A 19,724-nucleotide genomic window follows, 5' to 3' on the forward strand; every position below is an offset into this window, starting at 1 on the left:
ATTAAATTAGCTAAATACGTTAATAGAATTCTTTAAATCAGAAAAATGGAAAATATTTGAACTTCAAACAGCTCTACTGTAAAATCAGCTTTTCAGACATATAACTTTATGTGTAGGAGTTATCGATTTGTATTCTTTGCCCCTTTTGAGCAGCCTTGCATCCCCTTACCTTCCAACGCTCCCTTGCTATACCCAAAGTGGATGCTACCGCCCCCAAGGGGGCAGTAGCACCTAGATCAGTGATTTAGATTCATCTAGACCAGTGATTCCCAAAGTGGGTGCTACCACCCAATTTGGGAATCACTGGTCTAGATGAATTACAAAACATGTGACAAATTGCAAATTTCTGTGACACGACAATTTGAAGTTACAAAGTCAGTTCCTTAACTTTTTGTTTGCACTTCATATGTAATATTTTAAACATTGCAGAAGTATCCTTATCATAATGAAATAATGTATTTTTGCTCCCACCTTTTTTTATTTTTTTATTTTTTTTATTAAGAATTGTTAGCAAAACATCTGTAGACTGCAATAGATCTCCTAACTGGGGTGAACGCTGCGTGGAAGTTTTTAACATAATATGCCAAATTGGTGAAGGTACATATGGTCAAGTTTACAAAGCTGAGGACTGTGATACAGGTAATATTACCTTTATTTTTAATATTTTGGGAATTGTTTTCAAGTTTTCTGTTTATATTTGTATTATTTTATATAGAAATTATTTTTTTAATTATGGTTTTTTTTTTTTGTTTTTTTTTTTTGCTTAGAATAACATGTATTTCCAATTGAGTATTGTAAATTTCATTCTCCAGAACTTGAGCTTTTAAATCTCTTTAAAAATAAGTGCTATTATGAGAATTATTTATTTATTTTTTTGTCATCTAGCGTTAGTTTCTCACCCACCTTGTGGAATTAAACCAGAAACAAGGAAAAATGACAATTACAAACACAATTAATTAGTTTCCTTAACTGCCTCAAAATACCAAGTACGTTGATAGCAATGTATTTCTTTTTATTTTTCTATTTTTTGCTATTTTTCTATATTTTTTCTACTTTTTATTTTTGCTTGGTCACTAGATGGCATTGCTTTTGCCACTGAGTTGTGTGGTCGTAACTTGGGAAAAATTCACTATCTCAGGCCTAAAAGGAGCAAAATGGACACCACAAACCATTAATCAGTAAAATTAGGTTTGTCCCAATTTTACTGATTAATGGCTGTGCATAGCTGTAATTAACAAATTACAACTATGCACAGACTGTCGTCCAAGACATCATATTGTCTTGGACGACAGCCTGTGCATAGCTAGAAAAAAAACTAATACATCTCCAAATGCAGTTCTGTTTTTTGTGATACTTCATTCTACATTCAGGTCATAGGCAAACTGTCTCCATTTTTAATTCAGAAATGCCTATAAAATGTGGTTGGTTCCAAGGCAGTAAAGATCTGGCAACCTCTTTAATGGAAAAGAAAAACTGCTTAAAGTCATATTCCTTAGTGATACACCAGTAACAGTTGCTTCCTGTACCAGCTGTGTAGAGATCATTCCTGCACAGTGTTCTGTGTGGGTATGTACAGTGTCCAAACTGCCAAGGTAATCACACTGACTTACTTAACTTACTCTAAGGAGGTCTGAGCAGTGAGGGAAAAAAAATAAAATAAAAAAAAAAAGCAAAGAGATTATTGCAACTCTCCAGCACCAGTACACCTAGCTCTGTTCAACGGCAGAGTGTAGTAGGATGTCAGACAGCTGTAACCCTACTTTCAAAACAGTCCATATTAGACTATGCCTATTCATTACTCAATGTCACACAGCATCAGCCACAACAGCAAATGTGAAAGCATGCAGTAACTATACCTGTTTCAGTTCCATTGAACGTTCTCCAGATGTTGTTTGCTATTGGCGTGAGTTGTGTGATCAAGAAATGAAATAACTACTGGATTAGTTCTCACACAAGCTTACCATTATACTCATAAATGAAATTATTCACGACAACAACTTCAGCTGTTGTCCGCTTTTTCTGAAATACAGCTATTAAATAAAAGTCTTAGAATAAGAGGGTAACAAACATCCTGCATGGAAACATTCAAGCAAACAACAGGTTCCCTGAAAACTACTGTCTTTAAAGCTATCAGATTTATGTAGTACATTCAAAAAGTTCCTGGAATCACATGCTTGTATTTAAATGGTTTGCACTATGGCTGTGCAAGCTTTCATGGGGCATTCACATTTGCCTTGGCGTGCACACACGCCAAGTGGGAACTTGCTTGATTATTTCACTCGTGTGTCACAGCTGATTGATTGTAGAATGTTGTAATTTGAACACTGTGCTAACATTAAGTTCTTTGTTAAACTTGTGAGAAGTGCTACAGAGATGCTGTAAGCATTACAGAAAGTTTATGGAGAGGATGCATTGAAGAAAGTAGCAGTTTACGAGTGGTTTAATTAGTTTAAAAATGGGTGAGAAGCACTAGAAGATGAACCTTGCAGTGGATACCTTTCAACATCATGAAACAATGAAAATGTTTTGAAAGTGTAGGAACTTGTACAAAATGATGAGTGAATGACAGTTATTGAGATTGCTCATGAAGTTGGGCTGTTTGTAGGCTCAATACACACAATCCTGATTCAAAATTTAGGGAAGCGTTGGCATGTGTGAAAAGTTTATTCTGTGCTTGTTGTTGAATGATCAAATGGACTGCAGGAAAGCCATCACAGGTGATTTATTCGAAATATCTATGTGGGATCCAAGCTTCCTAAGAAAAGTGGTCACTTGGGATGAGAGTTGGGTGTTCGCCTATGATCCTGATACCAAGATGGAATCATCTGAAATGGACACGAAAATGTTCTCGTGGCCCAAGAAGTTATGTGCAACAAAATCCAGCATCAAAGTCATGCTGATTTTTTTTTTCAACGATGAGGGCATAGCATACCATGAATTTGTGACTTAGGGGGAGAAGCATTACTGTTACTGTGTTGAGGTTTTGACATTTTTACATGACAATGTGAGGTGAAGATGACCTCAAAAATGGAAGGATGGCTGGATCCTGCACCATTACAGTGTGCCCAGTCACATGGTGATAGCAGTTCCGCAGTTTTTGTCTGCAAAAAAACCCCCTAAACTGAAAATGGGGCTTTGGGGTCGTTGTTTCGCTAGAGTGGAGGACATCAAAGAAATTGCTGAAGCAGCTGGTGAAGGTAAAGAAAGCCAACATGAGAACTATGGCAAACTATGAGAAACTTACTGGACAAACTGGTTTGCCGCTACCACAGTTACTCCCTGCATTCTTGGTAAACAGACTGGGTGTGTTATTGGTAGTGGCAATAGAAGTCGAGAACGATATGTTGATTGACACATAGGCGTGACAGATGATGTTCTGATTGGTGCATAAACACAACAGACAATAACATCTTTGTGTTAAGTGATTAATTGATGTTATGATACACACACACACACACACACACACACACACACACACACACACACACACACACACACACACACACACACACACACACACACATGTATATATATATATATATAAAGAATATTTCTTTCTTTTCTTATTATTTCTTAACCTAACCTTTAAAGTTAGGTAAGGAAACATTTTCCTATTATTTTCTAACCTAACATTTAAAATCAGGTTAGGAAATTTAACGAAAAATAAAGAAACCTTGGTCAAGGTGCACACTTCAGCGTAACATAACCTAACCTTTTTTCACTAGCCAAAAATGAAAGTCTGTTAAAAAACCCACACTTCTTTTGCCCTGTTGTAAAGTTTTACTGATTATGGACATCATTAATTGCTTGAATCTGTCCTGAATTAGTGGCGTAAGCTAACCTAACCTTTTTTTCATAAGCCTGCTTGAATCTGTTCGGATTACCGAATTAGTGGCGTAAACTAACCTAACCTTTTTTTTTCACTAGCCAAAAAATGAAAGTCTATTAAAAAAACCCACAATTAAAAAATTCTGATAGTCTGGAGTGTGCACTCTGTTCTGAATGTAGCTGGAACCACTAAATCTTTTCTTTTTTTTTACTAACCTAACCTTAAAAACATACAAAGAAATCAGTAATATGTTTTTTTAATAGCGAAAACACTCATGAACTCCAGTAATCTGCTTTTAATAATGAGAAAAAACTAATCATTACATCGTCTGTCATGCCCATGTGTCAATCAGTATATTGTCCTCAACCTCTGCTGCCACTACCATCTGTTTACTGAGAATGCAGGGAGAAACTGTGGTAGTGGTAAACCAGTTTGTCTGGTAAGTTTCCTGTAGTTTGCTGCTGTTCAACTGTTGGCTTTTTTTACCTTAGCCAAGCAGCCATATATGCACTAAAAAAACATAATTTTAAAGAATGTTTCAAAGCTTGTGAAGACCAATGGAGCAATTATGTATGTATTTGTGTGTGCATGCATGCATGCACACACTTACGTGTGCAGAAGGAAACCACTTTGAAGGTGGTTAGGTTAGTAAGCCCAACTCTTTCCTCAACTTTTATAGTAAAATTCCAGGAACATATATGAATGTACTTCATAAGTACAGTGGAACTTCTCTATTACGAACTTCTATTTAACGAATTTCTCTATATTATGAATTTTTTCGCAAAACATTGCACCTTAAAATTAATTAAAATTAACACATAGGCTATATGCTCTTGTATTTTTTTTTTTTCTGGAAAGTAACATACAGCATACATTAACCATAAATTTTCATTTGTGTATATATGAATGAAAGCAGAATAAAAAAAATTCACAAAGTCGTATATTTCTTCAAAGTGATTGATAGGAAAGGGCACATGATACTGTTGAATTGGCAAGTGAATGTCATTGAGTAGGTGGTACTAACAATTCACTATATGGCCAGTGCAGCGAAGTTTGCGGTGTGTGTATCGGCAAGAGCTGTAGTAGAGTAATTTTTACAGTTGCGGAAACTAAGTTGTTTTTTCCTATATTCATCTTGAGGCTTACACCCTGTGCCCATCTCAAGAGGGCTACTACAATAAATAGTACATCTTTTAAGAGTTCTGACAATCAACATATGCACTAATCAGAATAATAGATATTTATTAAATAAGTATAATCTCTGAAAATATTCTTATAATTAATTGGATGAAAACTTAGTGGTAATTAAATAAATATGATTTGGTACATGGTAGATGACTTTCATCAACCGGTGAAATACCCATGTTTAGTCTCTAGAGCAAAGTTTCCGGCATCCCCCCCCCCCACACACACACTTCTCCTTCAACCCATGCATGGTACTAAGTACTATAGGTTTTGATACCTTTCGCGTTTGGGGTTTTCATAAAAAAAAAAAAAAAAAAAAGTCGAAGAGAAAGTAGTAGTAGTGGTGGCATGTGATGCAAGAAAGCAAGTGTGTGAACTTATGCAGCATCAGCCAAAAAAAAAAAAAAAAATCACACCATTCCCTCCAAATGCCTGTCCAGTTCCTCCTTAAATTTATTCAACCTATCAACTTCCACAACGACAGATGGAGTTTGTTCCAGCAATTAACCACCCGCTGGCTAAAGGCAAATTTCCCCACATCTATTCTACATCTGTCCTTTCTTAATTTGAATTTATGCCCCCTTAGGTTTGTAACTGAACAAGTGGAAGGATCCCATAAGAATTCAGCGTGCTCAATCCATTGAAGGCCTTATACACCTCAATCAGATCACCGCGCAGGTGCCTAGTCTCCAGCCACTGCAATTTGCAGAACTTAAGCCTCTCTTGGTAAGAGGATCCCTTCATTCCCCTCACCAATCTTGTTGCCCTTCTCTGTACACACTCAAGTAAATCTACATCCTTCCTAAAATGAGGCTTCCAGACCTGTACGCAGTACTCAAGACCTGGCCTGACCATTGCTATATACAGAGGGACAATCACCTCCTTTTCCCTGCTGTTTAAGTATTTAAGTATTAATGATAAAGTAAAGATTCTTCATGATATTGACCAGAGTTTGAAGAAAAAAGATATTACGGAGAAATATGGCATACCTGCAAGTAGCTTATCTACGATTTAAAAAAATCGAGAATCAATTTTAAATGCAATTGAAGGAGGAGCAGACAAGAAGCGAATTAAGTTGTGTATATATGAAGATGTTGATAAAGCTGTTCTAAAATGGGTGCAAATGATATGTGAAAAGAATATACCAATATCGGGTCCAATATTTAAGCAACAAGCTCTGAAATTTGCACAGTCCCTTGGACATACAGAATTTAATGCGAGCACTGGGTGGCTAGTTAAATTTTATAAGTGCCACAGAATTGTGGAAAAGGTTATTTGTGGAGAAAGTGTTAATGTAAGCGTAGAAGATTGCAACAGTTGGAGGAACAATACCTTAAAGAAGATTTGGGAAGAATATGAACTTAAGGATATTTTTAATGCTGACAAAATGGGTTTATTCTTTAAATGTTTACCGAATAGAACACTTGCTTTTAAGGATGATAAATGTTTTGGCGGAAAACAAAGAAAGAATCACTGTACTAGTCGGAGCAAATATGACAGGAAGTAAAAAATTAAGACTTTTAGTCATCGGAAAATCAAAAACCCAAGATGTTTTAGAGGCACAAAATCTTTGGAAGTTGACTACACCTTTAATAAAAAAGCATGAATGACAAGTGATATCTTTGAAGACTGGATATTAAAACTAGACAAGCATATAACAAAAGTAAAAAAGGAAAATCGTGTTGGTAACTGACAACTGTCTGTCACATCCTGCCAGTATTTCCGCCAAACTTAAAAGTGTGAAGTTGTTGTTTTTACCACCAAACGTGATGTCAGAACTCCAGCCAATGGACCAAAGCATTATTAAAAATTTTAAATTTCATTATCGAAAGAGAATAATAATGAAGATTGTCAATGCGTTATCAGAAAACAGAAACTTGGAGGTTACAATTAACCTTAGAGATTGCATCTCTGAACTGGAAAAAGTTTGGACAAACGATGTCACTGAATATACTATTCAAAATTGTTTTTCGAAAGCGGGATTTGCATTGAATACAGAAGTCGAACAACAACTGGACGAACAAGATGAACTGCCCTTTTAACAACTGAAAAACTTTTGGAAATTATTAGAATCGTCTGGAAACATAGAAAATGAAATAACACTGGATAGTTATGTTTATGTAGATCAAGATCTGACTACAAGATTTCATCTACATCCAAATGAAGATGAAATACTGCTGAACAGTGTTAGACACGACCATGATCACGAAGAAATTAACGATGACGCTGAAGACGCATCAGAACAACCCGTAGAAAAGAAAGCCAACTTGCGAAGAAATGATTAACGCTTTTAAAATGGTTCATATGCAGTGGTGGACTGGTCAGGGTGTCAGCTTGCCCAATGGCAAGTGGGCCCCCTTGCAATAACATTAGACAATATGTTAAAAATGTTAATGAACTTTTAGTAGCTTGAAAATATAATAGCTGTAGGTGGGGGCTCCCTCTGTCTCCGGGCAACCAATATTTTTAGACCCAGTCCGCCACTGTTCATATGGGTCTACAGTTTAGTGAAAATGTTCCTGATAATGTTTTTAATGCTCTGAACAAATGTGAGGTTTTCTTTGAGAATCAGACATTTTTTAATTGTACTGTGCAAACGAAAATTACAGATTTTTTTTAATATGTGATACTTAACGGCGAAAATTGTGTAAACGTAATTTGAATAAGTGTTTTTGAAATAAAATAAATTAAAAATAAATGCAGATTCATTTTCATTTTCTAATTAAATAACAATTTCTAATAAAAAAGATATTCTCTGTATAACAAAATTTCTCTATAGCGAATTTTTTCGCTGAATTTATTGAATTCATTATAAGGAAGTTCGACTGTATTTTATTTAGAAAGAAATTTATCAGTGTTAACTTTTCCTGTTAGCTGAATTGGGTTCTTAAACAACACAGACTTGAAATGCTCAGTTTCAGTTTAATGTCAGGATATTATTTCATTGTATTCTGGAAATGAAAATTAAAACAATACAATAAATTAAACATTTTAGTTTTTGGCAATTTAAAGTTACAATTCATATAGAAAGTTCAGGTTAAAATTCAGATCTTGGGAACCACTCCATACTTCGACTAAAAGTCAGGAAGAAGGCAGTGATTGGCAGGTGCCACTCACTGTTTTCCCCCTGCTTCCATCTTCCTAGGTTGATATGCCTAGGGTGTTTATTCTCCAACTTGCCACTGTTTTAAAATCTGGAACTCGTTTTCCGATTTTAAAACAGCAGGATTGGGGGGATAAACACCCTACTTAAGCTAAGCACCCCCTTCCTCCTTGGCAACACAAAACAATCAGAAACAAAATGCCTTCACAATAATCACCCAATCACAGAACGCGGCCGTACAATCACTCCGTTCTATGACCACACCAACTGCATGGAGACAAGTGGTACCTAGAATAATAGATTTTAGCCAAAGTTCATCCACAGTTAACCATTAATCCTTTTGGTTATCAATGACTCAAAACATTACTAAAAGAAATGGCAGCCACCAACTTACAACTGAGATATTAGTAAGCAATTCAATTGTGAGCAGTGCCAACCATTATAAACAATATTTTTGTTCAAGAAACACTTTAACATCTGGCTTTCACATACTTTGTGCAAATAATAAGTACTATGGTTATATAGCTGTGCCACTCTATATTGATATAGCGTGATTCACATGGCACTTGTTTGCTATAGTGCTCTGTATATTTTGATACCCTGTTCCAGGGAACAGAACAGTTTTATTCTGTTCCCTGGAAATAGTGCTATTCACTCCAAGGAGATATTTGGGAACCTCAGAGGCCCTCTCAAAAAAAAAAAAAAAAAGCTTTTCAATTCAGTTTTCTAATTAACTGCAATTTGCAGTACTTGCCTTCAAAGGAATGTTCTTTGATTTAAATGGACTTTTAACTAATATGATAAATAATGAAAAAATGGCTAAATTGCCAGAAAAAGTGGAAATGCTACAAATCATTTCTAATTTATGACAGAGAAATTTTGAAATGTATATTTATTGGCCCAAAAGTTATATTTTGTGTTTATCAGTAACTTAGAAATTTGTATTAATTATCTGTAGCTGTTTGTTCTGCCAAAAGTTGCTTTTGTCCATGTTCCAAAATGCTATGGTTATTCAATGCAGTAGGTGGAAAATATATTGAAGCAGCCACTGCACCATTTCTTGCATATTTCAGAAATATACACTTTACATCAACTTGCCTGGTGGTGTTATTGAAAAGGGAGTATCCCCTTTGGGGGGTCTAAGTAACTGAAGTTTATTGAAGTGTAGTTAGTGCTGACAGGGAGTTGTTTGAGCTGTACATTATTTGATAACATTGCTCAGCAGTACTGTTTTCAGTTTAGGCCTGATTTTTTTTTTTTTTTGTAAAAACCTCAAACACGAACAATATTAGAGCCTATAGTGCTTAGTACCATGCATGGGTTGAAGGTTAAGAAGATGAAAGAAGATACGTCTTGACGTTAGACTCGAATTTCTGTAGATTCGTAGACACTAAATTTCAGGAAATATGTATAGGAGGTTGTTCCAGAAAACCAAAGTTGAATGAATAAATGAGGAAGAAGAAAAGTTAGTTCTGTTAGTTTGAAGTTGGATAGTAAGTGGATGTTGACGGGTTGCAGCATGTGTTTGGACTGGTTCGGAAAAGAGAGAGAGAGAGGAAATTGTAGAAGCCAGTTCAGAAGAGCAGCAATGGAAGTATCTATAGTAAAAGCATGCAGCAGAAACAGAATGTCTATGACACAGGAAGTGGAGATACTTTGTAAGAGATGGGTCATTAATTAATCTAATTTCCTTCTTTTGAATAGAATCTAGATGCCTGAGAGAGGTTATGGGGCACTGTTCCAGATGTGGGAACAGTATTCCATGGTGGAGCAGATATGAGATTTGTACGGTGAGTAGCTGTTCAGAAGAAATAACACCAAGATCCAAAGAGAAAATCCACTTTTTAGATGCAGAGGAAGCAATATTTGTGATATACTTATGCCAAGAGCGAGAGTTTAAAGTCAAGGTAATCCCTAATAGAGATATGTGATCATGTCTGGTAATCTGAGTATCACTGAAGATAAGCATAGGAGCAGAAGAATCCTTCTTTAGATATAAGACAGGACTTGGTTTTAGAAGGATTGAAATTGACTGAGTTATCTTTGTCTTGCTGGAAATCAGCATTTAAGGAATATATGGTGGATATTTGAGAAGTTGAAGCTTATCCCTTGTGCAGAGCAAGGTTTCAAAGTTTCTCAAACTGGAAGGTGGAATGCAATGTGCTATCATTGCTAAAACTATGGATAGGATTTCTGGTCAATGGAAGAAGGTCATTAATATACAAGAGGAAAAGAGTGGGAGAAAGACCTGAATCTTGAGGAATGCCAGCATTAGTGGAGAAGTTAAATGCTATCTATTATCACTCTCAGTGAGCGTTCAGAGATAGAAAACTGGATATCCAATTATAAAAAAACAGTTAACAATCCATAAGATGGAAGCTTACTTAGAAGAAATTTGTCTTCTAACTAAGCTTCCAAACATGATCAAAAGTCTTTGAAATGTCAAGAGCAATTGCTTGAGTTTCATCAGACTTTTTCATTAAATTTGTCCATAATTGGTAACATAAGCCAAAATATCACCAGTGGATCAACACAGATGGAATCTATACTGGCAATCATTGATCACTTGGAAGGTTTCGAGATAGTTTAGGAGTTGCCAGTTAATGGATTTCTTGATTACACTAGAAAGAGTAGAGGTAAGTATAATGGGATGATAACTGTATGGGAGGGATTTTGTCAGTCTTTTTAGAAACAGGCTGGGTATAGCAAATTTCTAAGCAGAAAGAAAAATACCAGTGAAATAAAGTGTAAAAAGGTGACACAGACTCAGGAGCACAAATTTTGAGAAAAAAGTGGAGAAATATGAGGTGTGGCTATTAACTAATGAGACTGTTGCCATAAAATAAATACAGTGATATATTTTATACCTTACAAGTTATCCCCTTCAAAATAATTGCCTTGTGCTTGCACATACTGTTTCGTATGTTCCTTCCAAGTACAGAAACATTTCTGGAAGTTATCTTCTCTAAGTGTTTTAACACTTCAGTAATTTTTTTTCTGATTGTCTTCAGTGGATTTAAAATGGGTTTCCTTAAGTACACTTTTCATTTTAGGAAGATTTGTTTTTTGGCCAGAAACTGGTGAACAGAGAGTTCATTGTGTGCTGGAGCATCCAACTATCCTTCCACAATTCAGCTCTCTTTCTTTGAATTTTTTCATGCATTCTTGTCTGTACTTCAATGTAGTGTTTGATTGACAGTCTGATTTGTGGGATATATTCAACCATAATAATTCCTTTAATATCAAAGAAAACAATAAGCACGATATTCATTTTTGATTTTGACATTCTGCCTTTTTTTTTTGTTTGTTTAGAGCAGCGATTCCCAACCTTTTTTGACTCGCGAACCCCTTTCATTGTAATATTTTTTATTGCAAACCCCTTTCAACATATTTTTAAAGCAAACCACTAAGCTTTATATTCTTTGAAATTGGATTATGTTTCTGAATTTTTATTATAAAATATTTCCAGTACTACGCTTTTATAAGCGACATAGCTTATAAAAATTATTATTAAGTATCATTTATACTTTGTAAAGCAGTTATTATTCAGTCAAAACTAGATTTCGAACAGGCTAAGAGCTGAAAAACTTGCTTCTCGTCCAATGGTAGCCGACCATTCTGGTCTGTTGCCTAAAAATTGGCTGCAATTTTTGCTCATCTCTGTTCTCACTTCTGTCAAAACCAGATGGTTTTGTTGCCACATCAGCCAAAGATAAAGCTGACTGCTAGCATCCTATTTTTCTTCCAACTCGTGTATTAATGATCTTGGTAAAACACCTCCCACCATTTCCAACACACTCCATTCAATGCCTCCTGTGGTCTTCCGTAAAAAGTATGTCAGAAGGATTTTGACGAAACTTGATGGTCAGAAAGCTCCAGGTCCTGATGGTATTTATCATCTTGTTCTCAAAACCTGTGCTCCTGAACTTACTTCTGTTCATTGCCACTTTTTTCACTTCCTTATTCCAAAGGTGTTTTTCCTTCTGCTTGGAAATTTGCTCATATCCAGCCAGTTCCTAAAATGAGTGACAAATCCCTTCCATCCAATTATCGTCTGATTGCAATTACTTCTACTTTTTCTAAAGTAATGGAGAAATCAATTAACCACCAACTCTTAAAACTATCTAGAAACCTTCCGTCTGATCATTGATCGCCAGTATGGATTCTGTCAGTGTCGATCCACTGGTGATATTCTGGCTTATGTTATCCATTTATGGACAAATTCAATGGAAAAGTTGGGTGAAACACAAGCAGTTGTTCTTGACATCTCAAAGGCTTTCGATCGTGTTTGGCATAAAGGTCTTTTAAATAAGCTTCCATCCTATGGTTTGCCAGCTGTTTTTTGTAATTAGGTGTCCAGTTTATCTCTGACAGCTCATTGGTTAATGGTAGACAGCTCTCTGTCTTCTAACTTCTCACTAATGCTGGTGTTCCCCAAGATTCAGTTCTTTCTCCACTCTTTTCCTCTTGTATATTAATGACCTTCTTCGGACCAGAAATCCTATCCATAGTTTTCTGACAATAGCACATTGCATTCCACTTTGCAGTTTGAGAAACATTGCGCTGCTCAATCAGCTGCAACTTCTCGAATATTCACTATCAATTCCTTAAATGCCGATCTCCAGATAATTCTGCAGTGGGGCAAAGACAACTTAGTTGATTTCAATCCTTCTGAAACTCTGTTCTGTCTTGTATCTCGCAAAAAGGATTATTCTGCTCTTATGTTTATCTTCAATGACACCGATTTCTAGGCAAGATCTTGGGTATTATCTTGACTTCTAATCTCTCTTGGCATAAAGCACATTAAAAATATTGCTTCCTCTGCATCTAAAAAACTTGGTTTTCTCTTGGCGTTACTTTTCTTCGAAACTGTTGTTGATTCTGTAGAAATCGCAAATCCGGCATACCACGGAATATTGTTCCTACCTCTGGGGCGGTGTGGGAACGATATTCCGTGACTTCTAGGTTCCATTCAAAAGAGGGCAGTTAGGTTAATTAATGTCTCATCTCTAACAAAAAATAAACAAAAAAAGAAATTATGATATTAGTCACCCGTAAATGATTACATTTACCCATATATTTATTGTGTCTGAGACTGGAGTGAAAAAAGTCCATTAAAATTGCTCGCATCATCAATGGGATTCGAACCCAGGCCTTATCCATCCAGTGTGGGGAGGACAGTGATGATACCACCGTGCTAGCTGCGCAACAGTCTCATCTCTAACACAGTCTCTCTCTCTCTCTCTCTCTCTCTCTCTCTCTCTCTCTCTCTCTCTCTCTCTCTCTCTCTCTCTCTCTCTCTCTCTCTCTCTCTCTCTCTCTCTCTCTCTCTCTCTCTCTGCCTCGTATACCTATCTGTAGATACTTCCACAGTCACTGTTCTTCTGAATTGGCTTCTATAATTCCCGATCTCTTTCAAAGCAATCCGAACACGTGCCGCAACCAGTTAACCTCCTTTTACTGTCCAACTTCAAACTCACAGAACCAACTTTTCTCCTTCCTCATTTATTCATTCAATTTCCGTTTTCTGGAACAACCTTCCTTATGTATTTTCTGAAAATTACAATCAACAGAAGTTCAAGTCTAATGTCAACAAGTATCTTTCAACTTTTCAACCTTCAACCCATGCATGGTACTAAGTACTATAGGATCTAAAAAAAAAAAAAGAAAAAAAGTACCTGTACATAACAATGGTCCTTGAGAATCAAAAAAATTTACATGAAAAACATTTATTTAACATGATATACTGTAAGATAGTAAACTAATTATAAGGAATTGTGGGAGATGTGGTTTCTTTCTTTGGCAATTCTTTACTTTTTATTTAATTTGATTTTACTTTGTTTATTATTAGTTATTTTGTAGTTTACAATAATATACATATGTAAATCTAAGCAGACACTATTATAGAATTTTTAGTGCGAACTCCCTGTAACATTTTCGTGAACCCCCAGGGGTTTGAAAACCACCGGGTGGGAACCACTGGTTTAGAGGATTGTTTAGTCTCCCATTGTCTTATACAAAAGAATAATTACCTCCTTATCCTTGCTAGCAAAATTCCTGTATATCATTGACAAGACCCCATGAGCTGCATTGGTAGCCTATCTGCACTGCTCAAAAAACTTCATATCTGACTGCACAACTACCCCCAGGTCTTTTTCATTCTCCACTACCCTGGATGTAGTACCACACAGTTGGTATATTACTCTGGGGTTACTGCTACCTATATGTGGTACTTTGCATTTGCCAATGTTAAACTTCAGTTGCCACCTCTCAGCCCACCTGCTCAACTTTTCTAGATCCTGTTGCAGTAGTGTACTGTCATTAACAACCCTGCCAACCTTCATAAACATTCTTCTGCAAACTTGGACATTAAGCTTGATATACCTTCATCAATTTCACTGATAAATATAGAATACAATAATGGGCCCAACACTGAACCCTGGGGAACTTCACTATTAACAATAGTCCATGCACAGCAATGTCCATTGATTACTGCTCTGTCTTCTCCCACTCAGCCATAGTTGCAACTTGCCCTTAATGCCATACTGCTCCAATTTGTACAGTAGTCTTCCATGTTCAACAGTATCAAAAGCTTTCCTGAAATCCAAGTACAGTGAGTTCTGCTATAATGTGTGTTTTCGCAACGCAAATTTGCTCGAACGTGACTAATATATTAGGGAACAATCCGAGTATAACGCGAATTTTGTGTTGGCTCATGCACGATTTCGTCTGTGAGTAACAACAGGTGAACGCAAAACTCAGCACCAAGCTGAATGTAGCGACCTGTGCAGCAATATATACAAGTTTATGAAGCTTAAAAAATGTCAAACGTCAGTGTGTGAGAGCTATATTTCCCATTTACTGTAGTTGGTATTGGTCAGTGACACACTGTTGTCATTCACAGTAGTCAGAAGATAATACAAGATATTGTAGGCTGACTTGTTTCCAGGAGCTCAAATTTTTCTGTTTGAACAGAAATTTCGTGAGGCGTGATAGCGTGAGCAGGGGAGCACATTTCTGGAAGTCACTACTATAAAACAATAAAATCCATTTCCATTTGCAGTTCACGATTTATTGGGCATTTCAGTGCAATTTAATTATAAATGGGTAGTAAACTCGATCTTACTACATTTGCGATAATACCGATAGCTGGAATTCTATGGGTTTTTATGTTGTTATGGCGATATGTTTCCTCTTCCATCAAATCTTCAGTCATATAAAAAAAATCAAGCAAACTTTTCATACTTTGTCAAGGTAAAGTGCTATATTTACTATAATACTTATTTATTTATTAGAAATTTAAGATGTTTAAACCTATGTTAGCAATTTTATTGTGTTTCTAACTTTTTTTTAGTGTGTTACCAGATTGAACTTTTTTTTTTGAGTGCTCTGCCCCTATCCCTATTTTTCCCATAAGCTCTGTTGTTTTTAATGTATGAAATACCATAACATGGAGATTTTTAGGGACACCCTATAGCAGAACTGACTATATATGATATCAAAATTATTTTTTGCACCCATTCCTTTGTGACCTCATCATAGTATCCAGCCAAATTGGTCAGACAAGACTTCCTCTTAAAAAACCATGCTGGGTCTGATTGATAATTGCAGTCTTGTCTAGATGATCCTGCAATGCTTCTTTAATCACGGACTCCAATATTTTCCTCGGAACAAGAGTCAAACTAACAGGTCTGTAATCACTCATGTCACCCTTTGATCCACCTTTGTGAATTGGGGACACACCAGTCTGTGGGGATCTCCCCTGAATCCACGAATGCTCATAATTATGGCTAAGGCTTTGCTTACTTCCTTTGTTCCTCCTTTTAATATAACTGGATAAATTCCATCCACTCCAGATGCTTTTCTTATGTTTAACTTCAACAATTTCTCCTCCACTTTGCTCTCAGTTATTAAAAAATGCAGTGGAACTTCTCTATTACGAACTTCTATTTAACGAATTTCTCTATATTACGAATTTTTTCGCAAAACATTGCACCTTGAAATGAAATACATGTAAAATTAACCCCATATAGCGAAGTATTAGTCTCTCTATAACGAATTTTTAAAGAAATTAGTAAAAGCATTTTTGAAGATTTTCAAGCATTTACTGCTAAACAGCTGCTCATATATACTGCCTCCTTCCTTCCGAAACTGCGCATTAGCATCTGGAATTAAATAATCATCCTTCTAATGAACACTTGTGGCCATTGACGCTGGTAGGAGGGGCTTTGTTTCATTTTTGTTACAGTTATTAAACCAAATGGGTTTTCTTAAAAGTGGTCGTAAACTTTACAATAAATAGGATAGGTTTGTAAATTGATGTTGGCTCAGAGGGAAACGAAATTCGCTGCGGTAAACTTGAGAATGCTGTGGTGGCAATACATAGAATGCTACCATAGTCGGTTTTTAGTAACGCCTACTGAGCGACATTCGTTTCTCACCTCAACTGTACCACGTGACCTTCGTATCAATCATTATATGATATGTCCGTTCTCGTCTAACTGGACTCCCAATGGATGGTTCTCATGAATTTTTTTTTTTTTTTTTTTTTTTTTTATTTCGTTCGTCATCAATCACACAGGCTATATGCCCTTGTATTTTTTTTTTTTTCTTCTGAAAAGTAACATATAGCATACGTTAATCATAAATTTTCTTTCGTGTATATATGAATGAAAGCAGAATAAAAGAAATTCACAAAGTTGTATATTTGTTCAAAGTGAGTGATACTGTTGACTTGGCAAGCGAATATCATTGAGTAGGCAGTACCTGTACTAACAATTCACTATATGGCTAGCACAGCGAAGTTTCCGGTGTATGTATCGGCAAGAGCTGCAGTCCAGTAATTTTTACAATTGCGAAAACAATGTCGAAGAGAAAGTGTTTAAGTATTAATGATAAAGCAAAGATTGTTATATTGACCAGGGTTTTAAGAAAAAAGATGTTGCGGAGAAATATGGCAATCTGCAAGCAGTTTATCTACGATTTTAAAAAAATCGCAAGTCAATTTTAAATGCAATTGAAGGAGGAGCAGACAAGAAGCAAATTAAGTTGTGTATATACAAAGATGTTGATAAAGCTGTTCTAAAATGGGTGCAAATGATACGTGAAAAGAATATCCAAATATTGGGCCTAATAAATAAGCAACAAGCTCTGAAATTTGCACAATCCCTTGGACATACAGAATTTAATGCGAGCACTAGGTGGCTAGATAAATTTAAGAAGTGCCACAGAACTGTGGAAAAGGTTATTTGTGGAGAAAGTGTTAATGTAAGCGAAGAAGATTGCAACAGTTGGAGGAACAATACCTTAAAGAAGATTTGGGAAGAATATGAGCACAAGAATGTTTTTAATGCTAATGAAATGGGTTTATTCTTTAAATGTTTACTGAACAGAACATTTGCTTTTAAGGATGACAAATATTTTGGCGAAAAACAAAGCAAAGAAAGAATCACTGTGCTAATTGGAGCAAATATGACAGGAAGTGAAAAATTGACTTTTAGTCATCGGAATATCAAAAAACCCAAGATGTTTTAGAAGCACAAAATCTTTGGAAGTTGACTACACCTTTTAATAAAAAAGCATGGATGACAAGTGATATCTTTGAAGACTGGATATTAAAACTAGACAAGCATATAACAAAAGTAAAAAAGGAAAATCGTGTTGGTAACAGACAACTGTCTGGCACATCCTGCCAGTATTTATGCCAAACTTAAAAAAGTGAAGTTGTTGTTTTTACCACCAAACGTGATGTCAGAACTCCAGCCAATGGACCAAAGCATTATTAAAAATTTTAAATTTCATTATCGAAAGAGAATAATAATGAAGATTGTCAATGCGTTATCAGAAAATAGAAACTTGGAGGTTACAATTAACCTTAGAGATTGCATCTCTGAACTGGCAAAAGTTTGGAAAAAAAAATTTCACTGAATACACCATTCAAAATTGTTTTTCGAAAGCGGGATTTGCATTGAATACAGAAGTTGAACAAAGACTGGATGAATAAGATGAACTGCTCCTTTCACAATTGAAAAACTTTTGGACATTATTAGAATCGTCTGGAAACATCGAAAATGAAATAACACTGGATAGTTATATTTATGTAGATCACAGCAGAATATCCAAATGAACATGAAATACTGCTGAACAGTGTTAGACGCGACCATGATCACGAAGAAAGTAACGATGACGCTGAAGAGACGCATCAGAACAACCCGTAGAAAAGCCAACTCGCGAAGAAATGATTAACGCTTTTAAAACGGTTCGTATGGGTCTACAGTTTTGTGAAAATGTTCCTGATAATGATTTTAATGCTCTGAATAAATATGAGGTTTTCTTTGAGAATCAGACAATTTTTTAATTGTACTGTGCAAACGAAAATTACAGATTTTTTTAATTTGTGATACTTACTGGCGAAAATTGTGTAAACGTAATTTAAATAAGTATGTTTTTGAAATAAAATAAATTAAAAATAAATGTAGATTCATTTTCATTCTCTAATTAGATAACAATTTCTAATAAAAAAGACATTCTCTGTATAACGAATTTCTCTATAACGAATTTTTTCGCTGGATTTATCGAATTCGTTATAGGGAAGTTTGACTGTATATTTAGCTCCTGATTGGCTTCTGGTCTCCACTTCCCTATAGAATTCTTCTTGTGAATGTAGATGATACTCATTCAGTTTGTCAGCTACCTGAGCAGGATCGTCATCAGTTGAACTATCAAAATCAAGTGTACCAATCTGATTCTTCCCCTTCCTTCTAGAGTTTACATAAGCAAAGAACTCTTTTCTGTTTTTCTTTGCATCCTTTGCCAAAGATTTTGTGTAATCTGCCTATGCTTGCCTAACCTCCTTTGTGACTTGATTACAGACCAGCTTATATCTACCATAGGCTTCTGTGTCACCTGATAATTTATATACATTTTTTTCTTTGCCACAAGTCTTATTAGTTCATATGATATCCATTCAGGCCTAAACCTTGCACAGTATTTCTTAGTTGGTAAGAAATACCTAGTAGCTTCCAAGATTAATTCGTTGAATGGTTCACTTTTAGAATTTGCTGTTGGTAATATCAGTTGATCCCACTGTATAGAATTTAAAAACTGTCTGAGATCACTGTAGTCACCTTTACTAAAGCAAAAATCTTTCCCTTTACCCCTGATGGTACTTACATATTCGAGTAAATCCTACATCAGTATACTGTGATCACTGCCACCTAGTGGTTTATCTGCAGATTCTTAATGCATGAATAATCACTGCTGATAATTGACTACCCGACAATTTTTTTTTCATCATACCTCTGGAACGAAAGTTGGTTATTCTGAACAAAAATAATGTCCCGATTATGAAAATATGAATCTTTTACTTCTGTCATGTCTACATCAAAAGATATACACATTTTTTAAATTCCTTGTTTTTATACAATATCAGCATACATGGTTGTAATTATTACACACAATATATGTTACTTAGACATGTTTCCCACTCAATGATTTCCTTTTATACTCCAGATTGCTTTCCCGTTTAAGGAACCAACAGTAATCTCCCATCATGGCAGAGTCCCAGCGACCTTGGTATCGTTTTTCCATTGAGATACGTCCTGATGG

At 35.6% G+C, this 19,724-nt stretch overlaps 1 protein-coding gene across 13 annotated transcripts in view; it reads left to right on the top strand.

Annotated features, from left to right (window-relative positions):
- Nucleotides 1-19,724, top strand: part of Cdk12 (Cyclin-dependent kinase 12) — a 621,218-nt gene that overhangs the window by 227,850 nt on the left and 373,644 nt on the right. For all 13 annotated transcript variants that reach the window (XR_016546892.1, XM_090372485.1, XM_090372492.1 and 10 more), the window contains one exon: nucleotides 503-639. Coding sequence is in view for 12 of the 13 variants with exons in the window: in XM_090372485.1 (XP_090228611.1) it covers nucleotides 503-639 (137 nt within the window). In the remaining variant the exon portion in view is untranslated. The remainder of the gene's footprint in view (nucleotides 1-502; nucleotides 640-19,724) is intronic.

The sequence above is a fragment of the Mastigoproctus giganteus genome, chromosome 1 (genome assembly GCF_048544385.1).
Source record: "Mastigoproctus giganteus isolate SK-2022 chromosome 1, ASM4854438v1, whole genome shotgun sequence".
Classification (NCBI taxonomy): Eukaryota; Metazoa; Arthropoda; class Arachnida; order Uropygi; family Thelyphonidae; genus Mastigoproctus; species Mastigoproctus giganteus.